At 36.4% G+C, this 15175-nt stretch overlaps 3 protein-coding genes across 5 annotated transcripts; 1 reads left to right on the top strand and 2 right to left on the bottom strand.

Moving 5' to 3' along the window:
• Positions 1 to 1448: 1448 nt before the first annotated feature.
• On the top strand, positions 1449 to 2397 carry LOC113289227. The gene is made up of 2 exons (XM_026538428.1): positions 1449 to 1848; positions 1948 to 2397. The coding sequence occupies exons 1-2, from the start codon at positions 1464 to 1466 to the stop codon at positions 2016 to 2018; spliced, it is 456 nt and encodes a 151-aa protein (XP_026394213.1). The 5' UTR covers positions 1449 to 1463; the 3' UTR covers positions 2019 to 2397.
• Positions 2398 to 3155: 758 nt separating this feature from the next.
• Positions 3156 to 7217, bottom strand: LOC113289225 (probable receptor-like serine/threonine-protein kinase At4g34500). The gene is made up of 7 exons (XM_026538427.1): positions 6123 to 7217; positions 4897 to 5001; positions 4671 to 4793; positions 4294 to 4464; positions 4064 to 4193; positions 3768 to 3977; positions 3156 to 3594 (listed from the first exon to the last, which is right to left on the bottom strand). Exons 1-7 carry the CDS (start codon positions 6725 to 6727, stop codon positions 3487 to 3489), a joined length of 1452 nt encoding a protein of 483 aa, XP_026394212.1. The 5' UTR covers positions 6728 to 7217; the 3' UTR covers positions 3156 to 3486.
• A 1925-nt stretch (positions 7218 to 9142) lies between these two features.
• On the bottom strand, positions 9143 to 12407 carry LOC113289224 (putative F-box protein At1g46984). 3 transcript variants are annotated; one of them, XM_026538426.1, is made up of 2 exons: positions 11006 to 12407; positions 9143 to 9161 (listed from the first exon to the last, which is right to left on the bottom strand). In XM_026538426.1, the coding sequence occupies exon 1, from the start codon at positions 12271 to 12273 to the stop codon at positions 11056 to 11058; it is 1218 nt and encodes a 405-aa protein (XP_026394211.1). In that variant the 5' UTR covers positions 12274 to 12407; the 3' UTR covers positions 9143 to 9161; positions 11006 to 11055. The 3 variants fall into 3 exon arrangements, with proteins under 3 accessions (XP_026394211.1, XP_026394210.1, XP_026394209.1); XM_026538425.1 differs by lacking the exon at positions 9143 to 9161 and adding an exon at positions 9219 to 9673; XM_026538424.1 differs by lacking the exon at positions 9143 to 9161 and adding an exon at positions 9682 to 9879 and having other exon boundaries at positions 11006 to 12406.
• Between the last annotated feature and the right edge of the window lie 2768 nt (positions 12408 to 15175).

Here is a 15175-nt window from a genome sequence, read left to right as displayed (position 1 = left end):
TATTACAGCATGTCCAACAGAGGGTGAGAGCTTTATTTTTTATTGACACATAGGATTTTAGATCCCCATTTAGATTAAATCCATCTCCAACAGTAGGTCCTATAAAGTAGGATGGGTGTCAAAATAAATATGAAGGTCTTATAGAAAGTCTTATTTAGACCTTAGGAATGACCTCCATGTCATCTTTTTGACTATTTTTTTCAATTATTATTATTAAATAAATTTTTCTAAACCAATAGAAAAAAATGAATCATTATTATTTTTATCCAAAAAAACAAATCCTAAAACTAATACCCCACACTACTGGAGATGGTTTATGAGAAAAACGTTACTCTTTTTGCTACATGTATATAACCCCACAAATAATGACCTAAATAAAAACTACACATAAGATAGTAGCACCCACTGTTGCAGATGCTCTTAATATGTAAATATATCTATAATAAACTATAATCCCTATTTAGGTGATTATCAGAATATTATCTAATGGTCTGTGTTAGACAATTAGATTTCTTATTAGTTATCTCCATAGCGTGTCTATCGATCGTTATAATCGTTTCAAGCAAATATCTGAGGACGATTCACATCGATTTGACATAGGTTTTCATGTTTATGAAGATCCATGGCTACGAGATATGACCGCAGTTTCGATGTATTGTGCAAATCACTCCTCTATAGGAGCATTCAGTCTTAATGAAGCAGGAAAAAAATTTCTCATTGAAGAAATTTGACGAAAATTTCGAATGGTGGAATCTGAATTTTCACACCATCCCTAAATCGATCTCCTCTGTGGAATACATGTATTTAATACTTTTGTATTTTTGTGTTTATTCATGTATCTCAATTTGTATGTACTTGATCGATGTAAACAATCATATTTAATATATAAAATTAGTAGAAATTCTCCTTTTCCTTCACAAAAAAAAAAGTTTTTTTTTACCAATCAAGCCTAGTATCAAAATCCACGTGGAAGAAGCACACTGGACGAGTGCCACGTTTGTGATGACATAGAGTGTTGTTTGTACATCCTAAAATAAACGTTCCGGATCCCCTGAAAAACAGTATTCCATTTGGGGATCAACCTTGAAGATATGCTTTGATATTATAAACTATCCACCTCACCACTAACACGATTACACGAAGCAGCTTCTCTGCAACATATCAAGATGTCATGAGGCCTTAGAGTCCACCACGTTACACATCGAGCACGACACGTACAAACTTATACTACCAAAAACATCCACACGTCGCCGTGTTATCAATTTCAAGAACTGTGCCACCACCACACTGATCAGGGATCAACCGAGACCAGGCCACGTTTTACATTGTCTTTCATTTTTAACTAAACCCAATTTTTTGTTCGGAAGTGGCAGAGGCAAGATAAATTCAAGGCGTACAATATTTTACTGATCCGAATATATTGCATAACCACAATCATATATAGATATTTTCCTTAACCCACAATGATTAACGCATTCAAAGTTGTTAGATTTCAGACTTCATTTCTTCCATTGTCATCTTCATTTCCTTCTTCTTATTCTTCAGCTATAAATAGTAGTTGCAGGAGAACGATAAGTTATAGCAGTGCAAGATTTCAACAAGCAAACACAGAGTCTATTGATCCTGATAATAGCAGCAGCGGAAGCAACATGGAGCAGCAACAACAGCCTCGTAAAGTACCTCAAGTTGATAACCCAAATGAGAAAATAACTGGAGATGTTATGTCGCATTCATTTGGAGAAGGGTACTCGACAAGGTCTGATGAAGAAGGTTTTGGTGGTATTTATGGTGCTAATCAAGCCTTCCCTGATAAGGACGTCGTTCATGAGCATCACCCATCTCATGCTGGTATCTATCCTTACTACTAGTATTAATTAATTACATCATTTCATTTCCCGTTTGATTCATGTGGTTTTAATTTATTGCGTTGATTAAATTTTGTTGCAGCGTATGATAAGACCCAAGGAAGCGAAGTGAGTGAGAAAGAGAAAGCTCGGAACCAGGCAAACGTTCAGTAGTTTATTATTAGTCTTAGGTACTGCCCACGGCGAGTCGTCCGGAGAGGTGTTTGCATTTTGCTAGTACGTACGTAGTAACTACTAGTTTTTAATTGTTGTTGTATTAATAGTCGTAGTAGTACTATTTTCTTCTGTTTCCAACCAGAGGGGGTTGCATTGTGGTCTTTATGGAACTTTAAATTTGTATTTTCCATCTCTGATTCCATGAGCAGAATCCTGAGAAGAGCAGTTGTATTAAATGAAGGTTGTCGAATTTTAGTAATTGTAAAATAAGGTCCTCTTGGAGAGTTTTTTAGGTACTCTCTACCTGTATTAACTTCTGTTTGTAGCTTGTTGTACTTCAATTTTGTTCAATTTAAAGGCAAATTCACTTCAGAAACTTGGGACCTGAAAAACAAATGTTTGGGATTCAGGTGAAAAATTATTTGGATGTGATGGAGCAGATTAGACGTGGAAAATTACTAGGATCCAAGTGAATGGAATCGTTTGAAGTAAGAAATTTTCCAAGTGCCGCAACCTAGGGGCTAGGAAGTAGGAAACACAAGAACTTCTCGGATGGGCCAAGACAAGCCATTAAATTGCTACACGAGGCAAATTTCTTTGGAGTTGCGGAATTTACAAGGTGTGCAACTTATACCATAGCTGGTGGCGGTATTCGGCGAGAACAGAAAGCTTTATTTAGCTGCAGCCGTTCATAAACTTAATAATCTTATACCGCTCTACCATTTGATTAGATAATCTCACTGAATCCCTAGTTGCTTACAGAGAGGAGATTTTTAAGGGAAATAGTTTCTTATTTAAAAGAGAGCCTTGACAAAGAGAGCTCTTCAGAACTGATGCAATGTCTTACTACTCGACACAAGAATTTTAAGGCATCTCATTGATTTACAAACACAAATTGCTGCACAAAAGCTTACGACATCTGTATCTCATGGTTTACGAATGACATCTTAACTCAGCGAATGACATGACTCCAGGATGACTGTCGGACCATGAACTCCTTGAGTAAGACTAATTATTGGAGGCTCAGGGTTCAGCAAACACGCACATTAAAAGAAAACAAAATGCAGCACTCTCATCACTTCTACAGCTTGTAGTTGTGCTGAGAAAAAAATTATAGTGATGGAGAGCGAATTGTAAAAATGCACTACTCCACTATTATAATGCACTTCCCAAATGGTAATCTTCCTTTGAATTATCACATTAGTACCATCGGAGGAGGTGTAACAAAACATTAATAACAAAACTAATAGAAGTGTTGTTCTACGACTACTATATGTGAAACTATTATTCGCCTATTTTGCTTCAACTAGTACTATATGTGAAACTATTATTCGCCTATTTTGCTTCAACTAGTAGAGCGACTTGATTTACATGATAAACTTGGAATACTTATTATACCTTTTTTTGAACAAGGCTATTCATACAACTTTGGCGGTAAAGCTTTATAAGCCTTTTAGACTGCATATCACCTCTCTGCTGTTTCGACTGGAGCCAATGCAATTCTGGCGATAGCAGTAGGGCTAGCACTGTTGGAGGGGGAGATGGCATCACGTTGGGCGGCTAATCGGCTTTCCTGCAGTGCACAGGACAAAGATGTGTCAAAATATGGTCCATCAAGGAGATACACTTGAAGGTCTGGGTTGTTTGGAGTACACACTGCATCAGCCTTGTAAGTCTCAAAAGATCTAAGGGAGATCTAAAAATTTAATTCAAACAACTGTAATATAAGTGGATAATTAGACTTACAGAACGATAGGGAAACTCTTCTGCTTCGAGCATGTGTACAACCTGTCCCATCTTCGGTCGCTTACTTGCATCTAAATCTATACAGCGGAGGCAAATCAGTTGGAGCCGCTTCAATGCTCTTGGTGCAGGTTGGATCTCGATGCGCGGGTCCACGACCTCTTCTCCTCGCCTACTGGCAACTAGACCTCTGAACCACTCGACCAAGTTTACCTAGAAAAGCATACTCAAGAAAATCATATTAGGTTATAGTTCAAGTCGTAAAATGAATGAATTGGAAAACTAATAAATCTAATTACCTCTCCAGCTGGTCTAGCATAATCAACAGGGGTTCTTCCTGATATTAGTTCCATGAGTAGAACTCCAAAACTATACACATCACTGGCCTCATTTAGCATACCTGTGCTTGCATAATCTGGTGCCACACATCTGCATCAGACGGATACTTGAACATTACAATTGGGAACCATTAACTAGCCCGATAATGAACATTGAGTTACTTAGGGTATTGGCTAGAGAAAAAACAAACCCAAATGTCCCCATTACGCGCGTAGTCACATAGCTTGCATCTGATCCAAGGAGCTTAGCCAATCCAAAATCTGAGACTTTGGGATTCCACTTTTTATCAAGAAGAATATTACTAGATTTGACATCACGGTGTACAACTTTTGGTTCTAACCCTTCGTGTAAATAAGCTAATCTGAAAACATGGCATGCACCAATGAGGAGGAGAATAGGGGGATCCATCACAAGTAAACAATAGCAGTTCTTTTCTTGAGCAGACAAATTCTAAGCAGTTTTTGAGAAGTACGGGACTTGATAACAAATTGCATCCGCGAATACTTCAGGTACCATAATGAAACAGATAAGATAATATAAAGAGAGACTAGAGATAGATGTACACACCCCTTTGCAGTTCCTACTGCAATCTGCATTCTAATGTCCCACGTAAGAGGGCTAACAGGCCCCTCATCGCTATGCAACCACTGTTCCAGATTCCCATTGTCCATGTATTCGAATATGAGCATCCTGCACAATCAATGGCGGCGCCAAAATATGTCAGAAACCATATGATCCCCACTAATTTCCAAAGTGCATGGAACAGATATAACAGAAGGCCAAACAGACGCACCTTTGAGCCCCTTCTGCACAATACCCAATAAGACCCACCAAGTTTTTATGCTTTACTTTTCCAATGGCTTCAACTTCAATTTTGAACTCCTTTTCTGCCTGGCCCCTATGAACATGGCAACAGAGTATAAAAATTTCATATCAAAATCTCTGACTTAAAACGAAAATAGAAAACATAAGTTATCAATAGAGTTCATGATTCAAACCTCTTTACAAGAACTGTTATTTTGTTTCCTAAAGGTGAAAGTAAAAAATTGAAGAACCCCGGTTACATGATTTCTTAAAAACTTCAATAAATGTACCTTGGAAACAATTCCAAAGAAGCATAGCACAAGTCAAGGATGTTATGACACCCAGTTACCGATACCAAGGTTTTCAACAGAATGAAATCACTGTTCCCCTTAATCGAATAAACTATTAGACCTATTTCATCAATGTTTATACCTCGCCACCTTGGAACTTCCCCCTTACAGTATTATTTACTCCAAATTCATGTTCTCAATGTTTAACCCTCTACAGCAAGCTAAATTTTTACATTGACTTTAATTCAAGTACACATCCCGGGTCGAGTTATTAATGGGGAGAGCAATTTGTCAAAATGACTCATTACAGATTCCAAATGCATAAAACTATAAGAAAATCAAGTAAATAAGTACATCTAGTAAGCTAAAAGCCAAAGTTAATTATTATCTCCACTCAGACACGGGTTTACCTCCCCATCCCTAATTATGTTTGAAAGACTAAACTCACCAGTATTAGCTGGGTTCAATCATACCAGCACTAGTCCATCAGATTCTGTCACAGTTGCACATTCTCGGCTAGAGTGGTATCTCATATGTCTTGTGTTGCACCCCACTATAGTTTTCCATTAATGGATCAAAGAAAAAAGAATATAATCCTTTCACTTTTTATTTTTGGGCATTGCTAATTTCACTATCTACATTGTTGCTAAATGCTAATGCTAATGTTGTCTTAACCGTAAAAGACAGAAACAATTGAGTAAGAAGTAATTACCAAATGAGTAAATCAAAACATGTAAAGACAAAATATTTGGATTAAAATTTTAGAGGAAAACAAAATCCCCAATTTAAAACCCTAGATCTTAACATTTTTAAAATTCTTAAACCCAGAGCCTGACAGTAAATGAAATTTCAGAAAAAATATACTACTTCTGAATCTGAAATTCACTGAATCACTTAAAAAAAAGAAGAAAGAAAAATTACTTACTTCTTGTTTAGAAGATTTTTGACTGCAATTACAGAAGAATCAGGCAAAACTCCTCGATAAACAATCCCATATCCACCTTCACCAATCACATTTTCATCAGAAAATCCGTCGGTAGCGGTTTCAAGTTCTCTTAAAGTATACCATCTACCCCATCCAAGATCTGGTACTTCAACTGAAGAACTTCCAGATGAAGAACTCTCATGACTGCTACCTCCAGATAACAAACTCCCCAAACTTCCATTTTTCATAACTTTATTATGATGCTGCTGAACCATTACTTCATTCTTCTCACAATCAATAAACTCGTTTGATTCTTTTAACCTAATGCCTTCATCAAGAATCTCAAGAATCTCTTTAGAAATCATCGGAGTTGAACCTGAACAATGTTTTATCCTCATTCTCCGTTTAATCGATTTTCTCCGAAAACAACATAGAAATATTAACAGCAGTACAGCTAAAACCAGAAGACCAACACAAACTCCAATTAACACATAAAGTCTTATACTAAAAACTGACGTTCTAGCTGAGAGTTTATGAGCCAATGTATCCTCTGATCTCCTTATTCCATTACCTATATAATGTTTAGCTTCAGTGGAATTCTTCATTTTCTTTGCCTTTTTCCTCCTCAGAACCAGAAGGAATATGTCAACATTAGCTGAAAGATGAAAATGAGAATGCTAGTGCTAGAAATGAAATGATTTCTGCTGCACACTGTGATGCATTTTGGTTTGAAAGTTTTAATTTTTTGGTGTTATAATTATTATTACCACTTACTTACCACTGTGACGACTGACTGTTTATCAGACTTAAAAGAGAGAGAGAGTGTGTGTTTGTGGGTTTTCTCTGTTCTCAACGGATACCACAAAATTATAAAAAGAAGGAAAAAGAGTAAAGACAAAAGCTGAGAGAGTGCTGATGTTTTTCGCTCTTTGGACCAAGATTTGGGTGTATATTACGATAACACCACTGGTTTGTTGAAAACGGATATGTCTTACTTTATCTTCCTTACTGTAAAAGTAAGTGCAGGATTAAGGAGTTATATTTGACCAAAAAAGAGAAACATCCGTTAAGATATTATCATTATGGCTAATTTAATTAGGGGTACAGTGTAAATTAGCTAGTTGTCAATAACAGAGATGTACAGAATCATGATTTCTGAACAGTTTATACTTTATATCATGATTTTCGAACAGTTTTTTTTTTTTTTTTTTTTTTCTGGTTTGGTTTTCTTTAGAAACAGAGAATGAACAGTTGAATGGTAGGTGGGAGTGGGGAAAAATCAAGGAGTTTGTATAGCAATGGTGAAGTACAAAAGCAGAGAACATAAAAAACACCAAGGAGAATATAAAAATCACTACTGAGTGTAGAATAAAAAGAAAAGGGAAAATTGAAAATGAAAGAAGAATTAAAAGAGAGAAAAAGAGGGGGAGCTAGGCTGGGGAATAGTGGAACCAGATATATATCCCAAGAGAAAACTGCATCACTGACCTGTCCTCATAACAAGAACTCAGTCATGTGAAAGCTGCTCTTTTACGCTGCCAGTGGTGCTTTAATCTCTTTGAACGAAGAGGGGTTCTTTCTTTTCTTTTGTCATGGAAAGAGGGACTGGAACGTGTGATAAGAGGTATGCGAAAGTCCAACAACTTATCATCAACCCCACGTAGGTAGAGCTAATTTTGGTATTACGCGAAACGCTCCTGTGCAAATTACGGAACACCATGCATATGGTAGGTCTAACGGTATAATTAAGAGCAGATTGAAAGTATCCACGTCCAAGAAAAACGAAATAAAATATCAAATGTGGATCTAATTGAGAGTCTTCTCCCACCGTGAGAGCAATAGACTAACCAAAGAAGATAACTAAGCAACAATTTTATAAGATTGATGGTGATGTTGATACCAAAAATTGATCCACACATCTTTTGGATGGTTATACACGGTGACATTTCTCAGGCATTCGTAAGCACTTTTTATCCACCACTTTCCTTGATGCAGTTTTCTGTCCCCCGCGTATGTGGTGGTGATGACCGTTCAGTTTGCAAACTTCGCTTGCATCACAGTAAAAAACATAAAGATCGCGGGAAAAGAAATTCACATGATAACTCTCTTTCAGAATGTCTCTCGGTGTCCAAATGATATACAGGTTATGTTTGTACCTATAAAGCTATACCGAGAGAGAGACGCAAGTTTCAAATGCAACCTAAATAGCATAAAGGAAGGCAGCCTAAGGCCTATTCCTATGCATATGGTAAACGTCAGATGTTGCCGTATATGCATCCATTATGAGTAGTATGTCAAATTACCCATAAATAACATATAGGCATACACGATGAATTTTTTATCGGACGATAGAGGCTTCATCGATAGTTTGACCATCAGCGATAGTCAAATTATCTCCAAATAGTTTTTATATATATATAATTTCTCCTTATCTCCTACTTTTTCACTTTTTTAATATATTTTTATATCTAAAAGGTCTCACTTAATATATTATAATACTAAACTTTTTATAAATATCCTATCAGGCTATCACACATATACGAATATATATTTTATTCATAAGGATCCCACTCAACACAATTAAATAATATATGTTTTTAATCAAATTTGACAAATCTATCATAATGGGAAAACTTATTTGCCATGCCACATGACATGCCAAACTGCTTTTATTTTGTATGTGCATAGGAATAGGCCTAAGGAGCAGCAGTAGCTTAGCAATGGAAGATAAGATCGTAGGGAGCTTCTCATCCAGACGAGGAAGCAATGTCTCAAGACTCAAATTGCTTATTTCCGAATTTTAACTTGGAACTATTGTATTTGTATCATCTGGCAGTAAATAATGCAAATGTAGAGGCTAGCTTTAGGAAAATCTAACCTTAAAAGCGACAGTAACAAAGCAACAGACGAGAGCAATAAAACACCATATTCAATGATGTTTTTAAAAACTGGGTGATTCTTTCATTTTCTTGGGATGAAAAATATTGTCGCTGCTGCCTGCTGCTAACTCTTGCTCTCATGTGAATTTAAGGTGGAGCGCTTAGGAAGGAAACAATTGTGTCAGAAGAAGGGGAATTATGAACAGAAATTTGAATGTGACTAAACATCGTCAATTTATTCTCTAGATCATTATCAAACCGGAAATGAGAAACAAAAAATATTTATGATTATGGCACCATTTTGAGTACCATACATTAATAAACATAGACACACAGTCCATGCGAAGGAGACACACTTATGTCTAGGTGGAGCCAAGCCTCTCTCTGCTGTTGCTGTGGAGGTGGAGCCTAGCTCTAGCTGCTATTGATAAGGGTAATAAAGAGTTTCTGCTGCTTTGGGCCTCACTAATATAGCTGGTCTAATGGACACTGCTCACTACATTCCACCGTTATGAACCGAAACCTGTTTTGAGGCATACTCAAATGTTTTGAGGCATACATCTGTCTAAGTTCGGCTGAAAAGTTATCAGCCGAACCTAGGCAAAAACATAGGTTATCAGCCGAACCTTGAGTATGCCTCAAAATATGTTTCATGAACTGAACCAATCCGATCTGAAAAGGCAAAAGCACTTGAGCGTCAACCAGGTTTGTGTTTTGTTACTTTTTTATTGATCAGGCTAAGACCTGACGAAATGACATTCTGGATCAGATTTGTTTTCGGTGAAAACGAATGATCGTCCATAGCAGAAGAAGTTCAGGTTACCAGTAGAAATTCTCTAATAACAGTTCCATGTCCACACTAGCTTTGCTATCAGTGTCTGTAAAGGAAAAATGAGAATGAGAAATGACTGCAACAGTGCAAGACTGCAAGTGGAGTATTGTCTGTTACGTTACCCCGAAGCATAAGCTTTACGGGCTTTTGGAGTAGATAAGTGCTGGGTACCCATGTCAAGTTTCCTCTGAATTCCAAATAGGGGCAACTTACTCCTGTACTAGTAATTTATGAAGTTTGTTGGCCAAGATGGAAAAATGATGGATGTAATCATATGGAAATTTTGGCAGCCTAAGCTTAGGGTCTAAACTTCGTGAAAATTCTGCAAAGTGATCATTAAGCTTTCATAAACTACAAAACTTATCTTCCCCTATAGCACTCAGTAGGAAACACAGTGCCGAAAGAGGTGCGGTTATAGAGATTCCTGAGAATAATAGTTAAGCAGGCAGGATGAGAATGATGTGAAAGATAAAATTTAACCACTATGAAGAACATTGCAATAATGGCAGTTTCTCTAAATTGCCTAACACTATAAGTGACTGACAACTTATTTCTCAGAGTTGTGATACATTTATTTATAAGCTAACAATGCAAGTCATGTTTACTACATTTACTACTGAGCTAATGTGTGCCACTTTGTCAAGCTATGTCACAAAATTAAGTCATTCACTATTTCTGAAGTGTCATATATTCTCCATTCTGGTTATTCAGATTAAAGTAGACACGAATCACTGCGCCAAATTTTGAAAGTTCAAATAGTTCTCATTCCTCTACTTCAATTAGTGATCGTGTCTTACTAAGATGACTTGTCAGAAAAAAAGACTGCCTCAGTACTAATGATAAAGATCTCAGTTTCTACGAGTTTGTCTGCATATAGTTATTCAACTCCAATTTCCACACGAAAGAAATTACTAAAGCATGCATCACATTCTCCCACTGCAATTATATCAAGTGACTAACTGAGCAATATAGCATATCCACAAATAAAAACACTGACATAAAATTGTGATTGTTCATACAAACACATAGTAACTGAAAGTTGTATGCAACTAACTGACAATAGCTTTAGGTTTAAAATGAGGCCCTTGTCATCCAATCTCAAAGTGAAACCAACACAAATATTTAATGATACCAATACTACTTACAAATTCTAAAAGAAACATTAAGATTACCTGTTTATAAGCTTGAATCCAAGGATCTCATCTTCCAATAGTTGCTTCGCTCACCAATCACTGCTATGATCTGACTCCGCCTCACTTTCTCGTGACCTCCTAATATGTGTATCTTCTTCTCCTAATTGTTCCAATGAAACTAAGGTGTGTTTGTGGGGAAATACTTGAGGATATATGACAGTAAAACCCATAAACCTGTGTGAGGCTAAATCTATTGGATCATATCTGAGACGGCCTTGATCATAATATAAAGCATAGCCGTACTTTGTAAAGGTGAATGGTTCTCTCTGGGAAAGACTGAATTCTTTACTCCAACCCAATGAGAGTCGTTCCCCCTGCTGTTTCTTATTTAATAGCCATACGTCGAATAATTCTTCACCTTCTTCAGTGGTTTGATTAACAGCATAAAATAAAATCCCCCTAGAAACCCCTATCACAGTTTTATCATCACAGTCATTTTCTAGTAGCATTGGAGGTGGCGAAAGATTTTCAAGAAATTTTTCATTGGCCAAATCAAAAACCACAATCTTTCCCCTATCCCTCCAGTAAAGAGCTCCATTCGCAAACACACCAACTTCACCAAAACGTGAGTATAATGAGAAATTAAACTTTCCAATGAACCTCCATCCATTACCACTGCCAACAGTGTATACCTCCACCAGAACAAAATTAAGATCACATCCGTAAATACTGACAATTTTGTATTCATCTGTAGAAGGTAGGTAACCAAAGCCGACAGACAAATAGAGACACCAATGATTCTTATCAGGAAGAAAACAATATTCTTGAGTGATGGGGTTAAAAATACAAGCAATACCATCAGGTTGATCATTTCGGCATTCATGAATACAGACCACCCCATTAAATGAACCAAGGACGATAAACGAATCAAACATAGGGTTTAAGCAAAACATTGTCATTCTATCAATAGGTTTCTCCTCATTTTGAATCCAATTTTCATCATATTCGAAATAATAAAGGTTGTTATCAATGGGTTTCTCCTTAGGACGAATCCAATCATCAGTATAATTGAAAGAGTAAAGGTGCTTGTTCCCGTGATTCCACATATTTAAGTAAATATAGCTCAACTTACTTTTACAAGGATGATTGAGATGAGTCAAGTGCTTTTGGGGGAATGATGGACGATCAATGAGACTCCTCCATGTTTGGCAGACCAATTTGCATTCTAGTACTGATTCAGTAGGTAAACGGGTTAAGATGTCGAAAATGATCTCCTCTGGAAGAAAATTGACGAACTTCTTCATCATTCAAAACACCGTTTTTTGACAAAGGAAGGTTTCAGATTCAACGAGAGAAACTGAACTTTCAAGGTTTGGGTGAAATGGTGATGTCAATGGGTTTTAGTTGAGGAGAAATGTGTGCAAGATGACTAAGATAGAGATGTGTTTGTTTATAGAGATAGAATTTTCTTTTTAGAAAGACGGATCTTTACCTACTAATTAGAATATAATCTAGTGCGCAAATGCTTAATTAAATATTGCAAGAAATGCTTAATGCTGGATAATTAAAAATTCACTTCTGTATATTCGGACAAGATGTGTATTCCTTATATAAACTGGTAAATGAAACACCACGGCAATAGTAAACTGGTAAATGAAACCCCACGGCAGTAGTAAACTGGTAAATGAAACCCCGCGGCAATAGTGCCTGCTTCCATGCCGAAAACTTACAGATTTATGGAAGACTAACATGATTTACAGGCTATAAGTTCAAGAAAAAGGAAAAAAAAGTGAAACAGCTAGATAAAGGTTATTTCCCAATTGAAAACAGAATGAGAAAAGTTAATGCGAGGAGAGTTTCCAGCTGCCTTTGCTCATAGAAGAATCACGTTTTCGCTTCTGTATCAGTTTTAAAAGCATGCTTCTCTTCAAAAGTATGCTTGTTCCAGTCTCTCCAAAGAACTCAAGCAAAAGCAGCATGAATAAGAGGCCAGACCATCTTCCATTACCTTGTCAGCAAAAAGCGATATCACAAATGGACTTAGGAAACACCTAGGATCGTCTCTTTTTGGGGTTTAAATCATTCCAAACTCTTCTAAACACTTTACAGTGAATCAAGAGATGATTGATACTCTTTTCTTCGTCGCCACAAAGTATGCAAGAGCTGTGGAGCTGAATGCCTTTACGATTAAGCATATGAATAGTGTTGATCTTACCATGTACAGCCGTCCAAATAAAGAAGATTCTCTTTGGTGGAATAGAATTATTCCACGCAAAGAAATCGGGAAAAGGCGGGGCAGACATACCTGAAATTGTATGATTGTAATGGGGCTTCAAATTTAAGTGACCAGTAGTTGTTAGTTTCCAGGTTCTAATATTAGCGGCATGATCATTCAGTTCAAGAGGAACTGACAGAATTAACCACAACAACTGCACCGATTCCACCATTCTAACCTCATTAAAATTAACGAGACGTCCAAAGACCAGTTGGAAACTTCACCTTCAGTTAAAGTACCATCTCTGATGCTTGTACATTTGTTACGCACCAGGTTGAAAAGAGAGGATAAAGATCACGCAAGGCCCTTGAACCTAATCAGTTACCAAACCAGAATGCAGTTTGCCCACCTGCGTTGATCTAAAAAATCGAGTTTGAATTAATGTGATGTGCAATCAAACCGGAACCAGAATCAGTGCCGAAAGAGGTGCAGTGACAGATTCCTGAGAATAGTTAAGCAGGCAGGATGAGATTGATGTGAAAGATAAGGTTCAACCACAGTGAAGAACATTGCAAAATGACAGTTTCTCTAAATTTCCTTAAGACTACCAAGTGACTATGTGAGCACTCTATCACCACTAAGTTGTGTTACATTTATTCATCAAAAATTAACGATGCGAAGTATTATTATTACTGAGCTAATATGTGTCATTTTTTTGGTCAAGCGATGTTGCAAAATTAAAGAGTCACTCAGTATTTCTGAAGGGTCATATCTTCTTCATTCTGGAAATTCCAATCAAAGTAGACACAAATTACTGCACCAATTTTTGAAAATCCAAATACTTCACATTCAACTACTTCAATGAGTTGTGTCTTAGTAACATTTCTTGTCAGAAAAAAAGACTACCTTATACTAATGATAAATGTCTCACTTTCTATGATTTTTCCTGCATAGAAGTTATTCAACTCCAACTTATATAATACCAAATAAGTTACTAAAGCATGCAAAATATTCTCCCACTGCAATTAGATCAAGTGACTAACAAATCCAGTTAGCATCGCAATACAGCTTATCCACAAATAAAAATACTCACATAATCTGTATACAACTGTCCGTAGCTCTAGGCTTATAATGAAAATACAATCTCAAAGTGAAACCAACATAGATATTTAGTGATACATGTTAGACTTAATGTTGGTTTGTTTAAGGTAATCCTACTTTTGCTTAAGCTAATACTGTTTTGTTTAATCTTGATTAGTACTAACTAGGATTACACTTCAGCTGCTTGCTGTCCTATGACTCACCTTGTGAGGTTTCAACCAACTAATGATGGACAGGTTGGTTGACACATAAGCTATGACTAAGCTCTCTTCTAGCCTCTTATACTATGCATTTTTCTGGTAATCCATCATTAAGAAATGAGAGGAAATAAAAGTAGAAGCTAAGTCATAAAACTGCATGTCTCATGATGTTTCTGTTTCCTTTTAATCTTGTTCTTTTATATTGTATTGAAGCTTCTGTTTATTCATATGGTTTCATGTGAGCTGTTATGAACTGAAGATGCCTAGATATGTGTTGTATTATAAGCTACAGAACATGTTAATACTAGGGTATAATTTATTTCAGTATAAGGGTACTTATAATCATGTTTAGCATAAAGAAATTGTTGATTATAAAGCTGAAATTCCAACATTCTACTTCTATTTCCCCTAGTTACTTCATGTTCTTCAACTACAACATATACAATTTTTGTTTAGTTTAGTTACACAAGGAATTTTTACTTGTGTTGATTGTTCATTTGTCCATCATGGTCATGTTGTTCAAGCTTAAGTTTTGTCTGGTCGGAAAATCTGGATATTCATGGACAAAAGAGCAGTTGAAGAGGATGAGTTCTAATGGGAATGGTTGTGAACTTAATTTTGAGCAGCATGAATGATTTGATGGTGGAAAGTCTGAAACTATGGGATGAAAAGTTTTACAAGCGACTGTTTTGA

Source organism: Papaver somniferum, chromosome 6 (genome assembly GCF_003573695.1).
Source record: "Papaver somniferum cultivar HN1 chromosome 6, ASM357369v1, whole genome shotgun sequence".
Lineage (NCBI taxonomy): Eukaryota > Viridiplantae > Streptophyta > Magnoliopsida > Ranunculales > Papaveraceae > Papaver > Papaver somniferum.
The sequence above is the reverse complement of the archived record's forward strand: the minus strand, read 5'-3'. Positions and strand labels throughout refer to the sequence as shown.

Excerpts from the sequence above, each read along its gene's own strand:
- LOC113289227 (XM_026538428.1), top strand. The coding sequence starts at position 1,464 with ATGATTAACGCATTCAAAGTTGTTAGATTTCAGACTTCATTTCTTCCA. Across the intron at positions 1,849-1,947 it reads GCATCACCCATCTCATGCTG|CGTATGATAAGACCCAAGGA; the intron begins GTATCTATCCTT and ends ATTTTGTTGCAG.
- LOC113289225 (XM_026538427.1), bottom strand. The coding sequence starts at position 6,727 with ATGAAGAATTCCACTGAAGCTAAACATTATATAGGTAATGGAATAAGG. Across the intron at positions 4,794-4,896 it reads TGTGCAGAAGGGGCTCAAAG|GATGCTCATATTCGAATACA; the intron begins GTGCGTCTGTTT and ends TTGATTGTGCAG. Across the intron at positions 4,465-4,670 it reads GCAGTAGGAACTGCAAAGGG|ATTAGCTTATTTACACGAAG; the intron begins GTGTGTACATCT and ends CCATGTTTTCAG.
- LOC113289224 (XM_026538426.1), bottom strand. The coding sequence starts at position 12,273 with ATGATGAAGAAGTTCGTCAATTTTCTTCCAGAGGAGATCATTTTCGAC.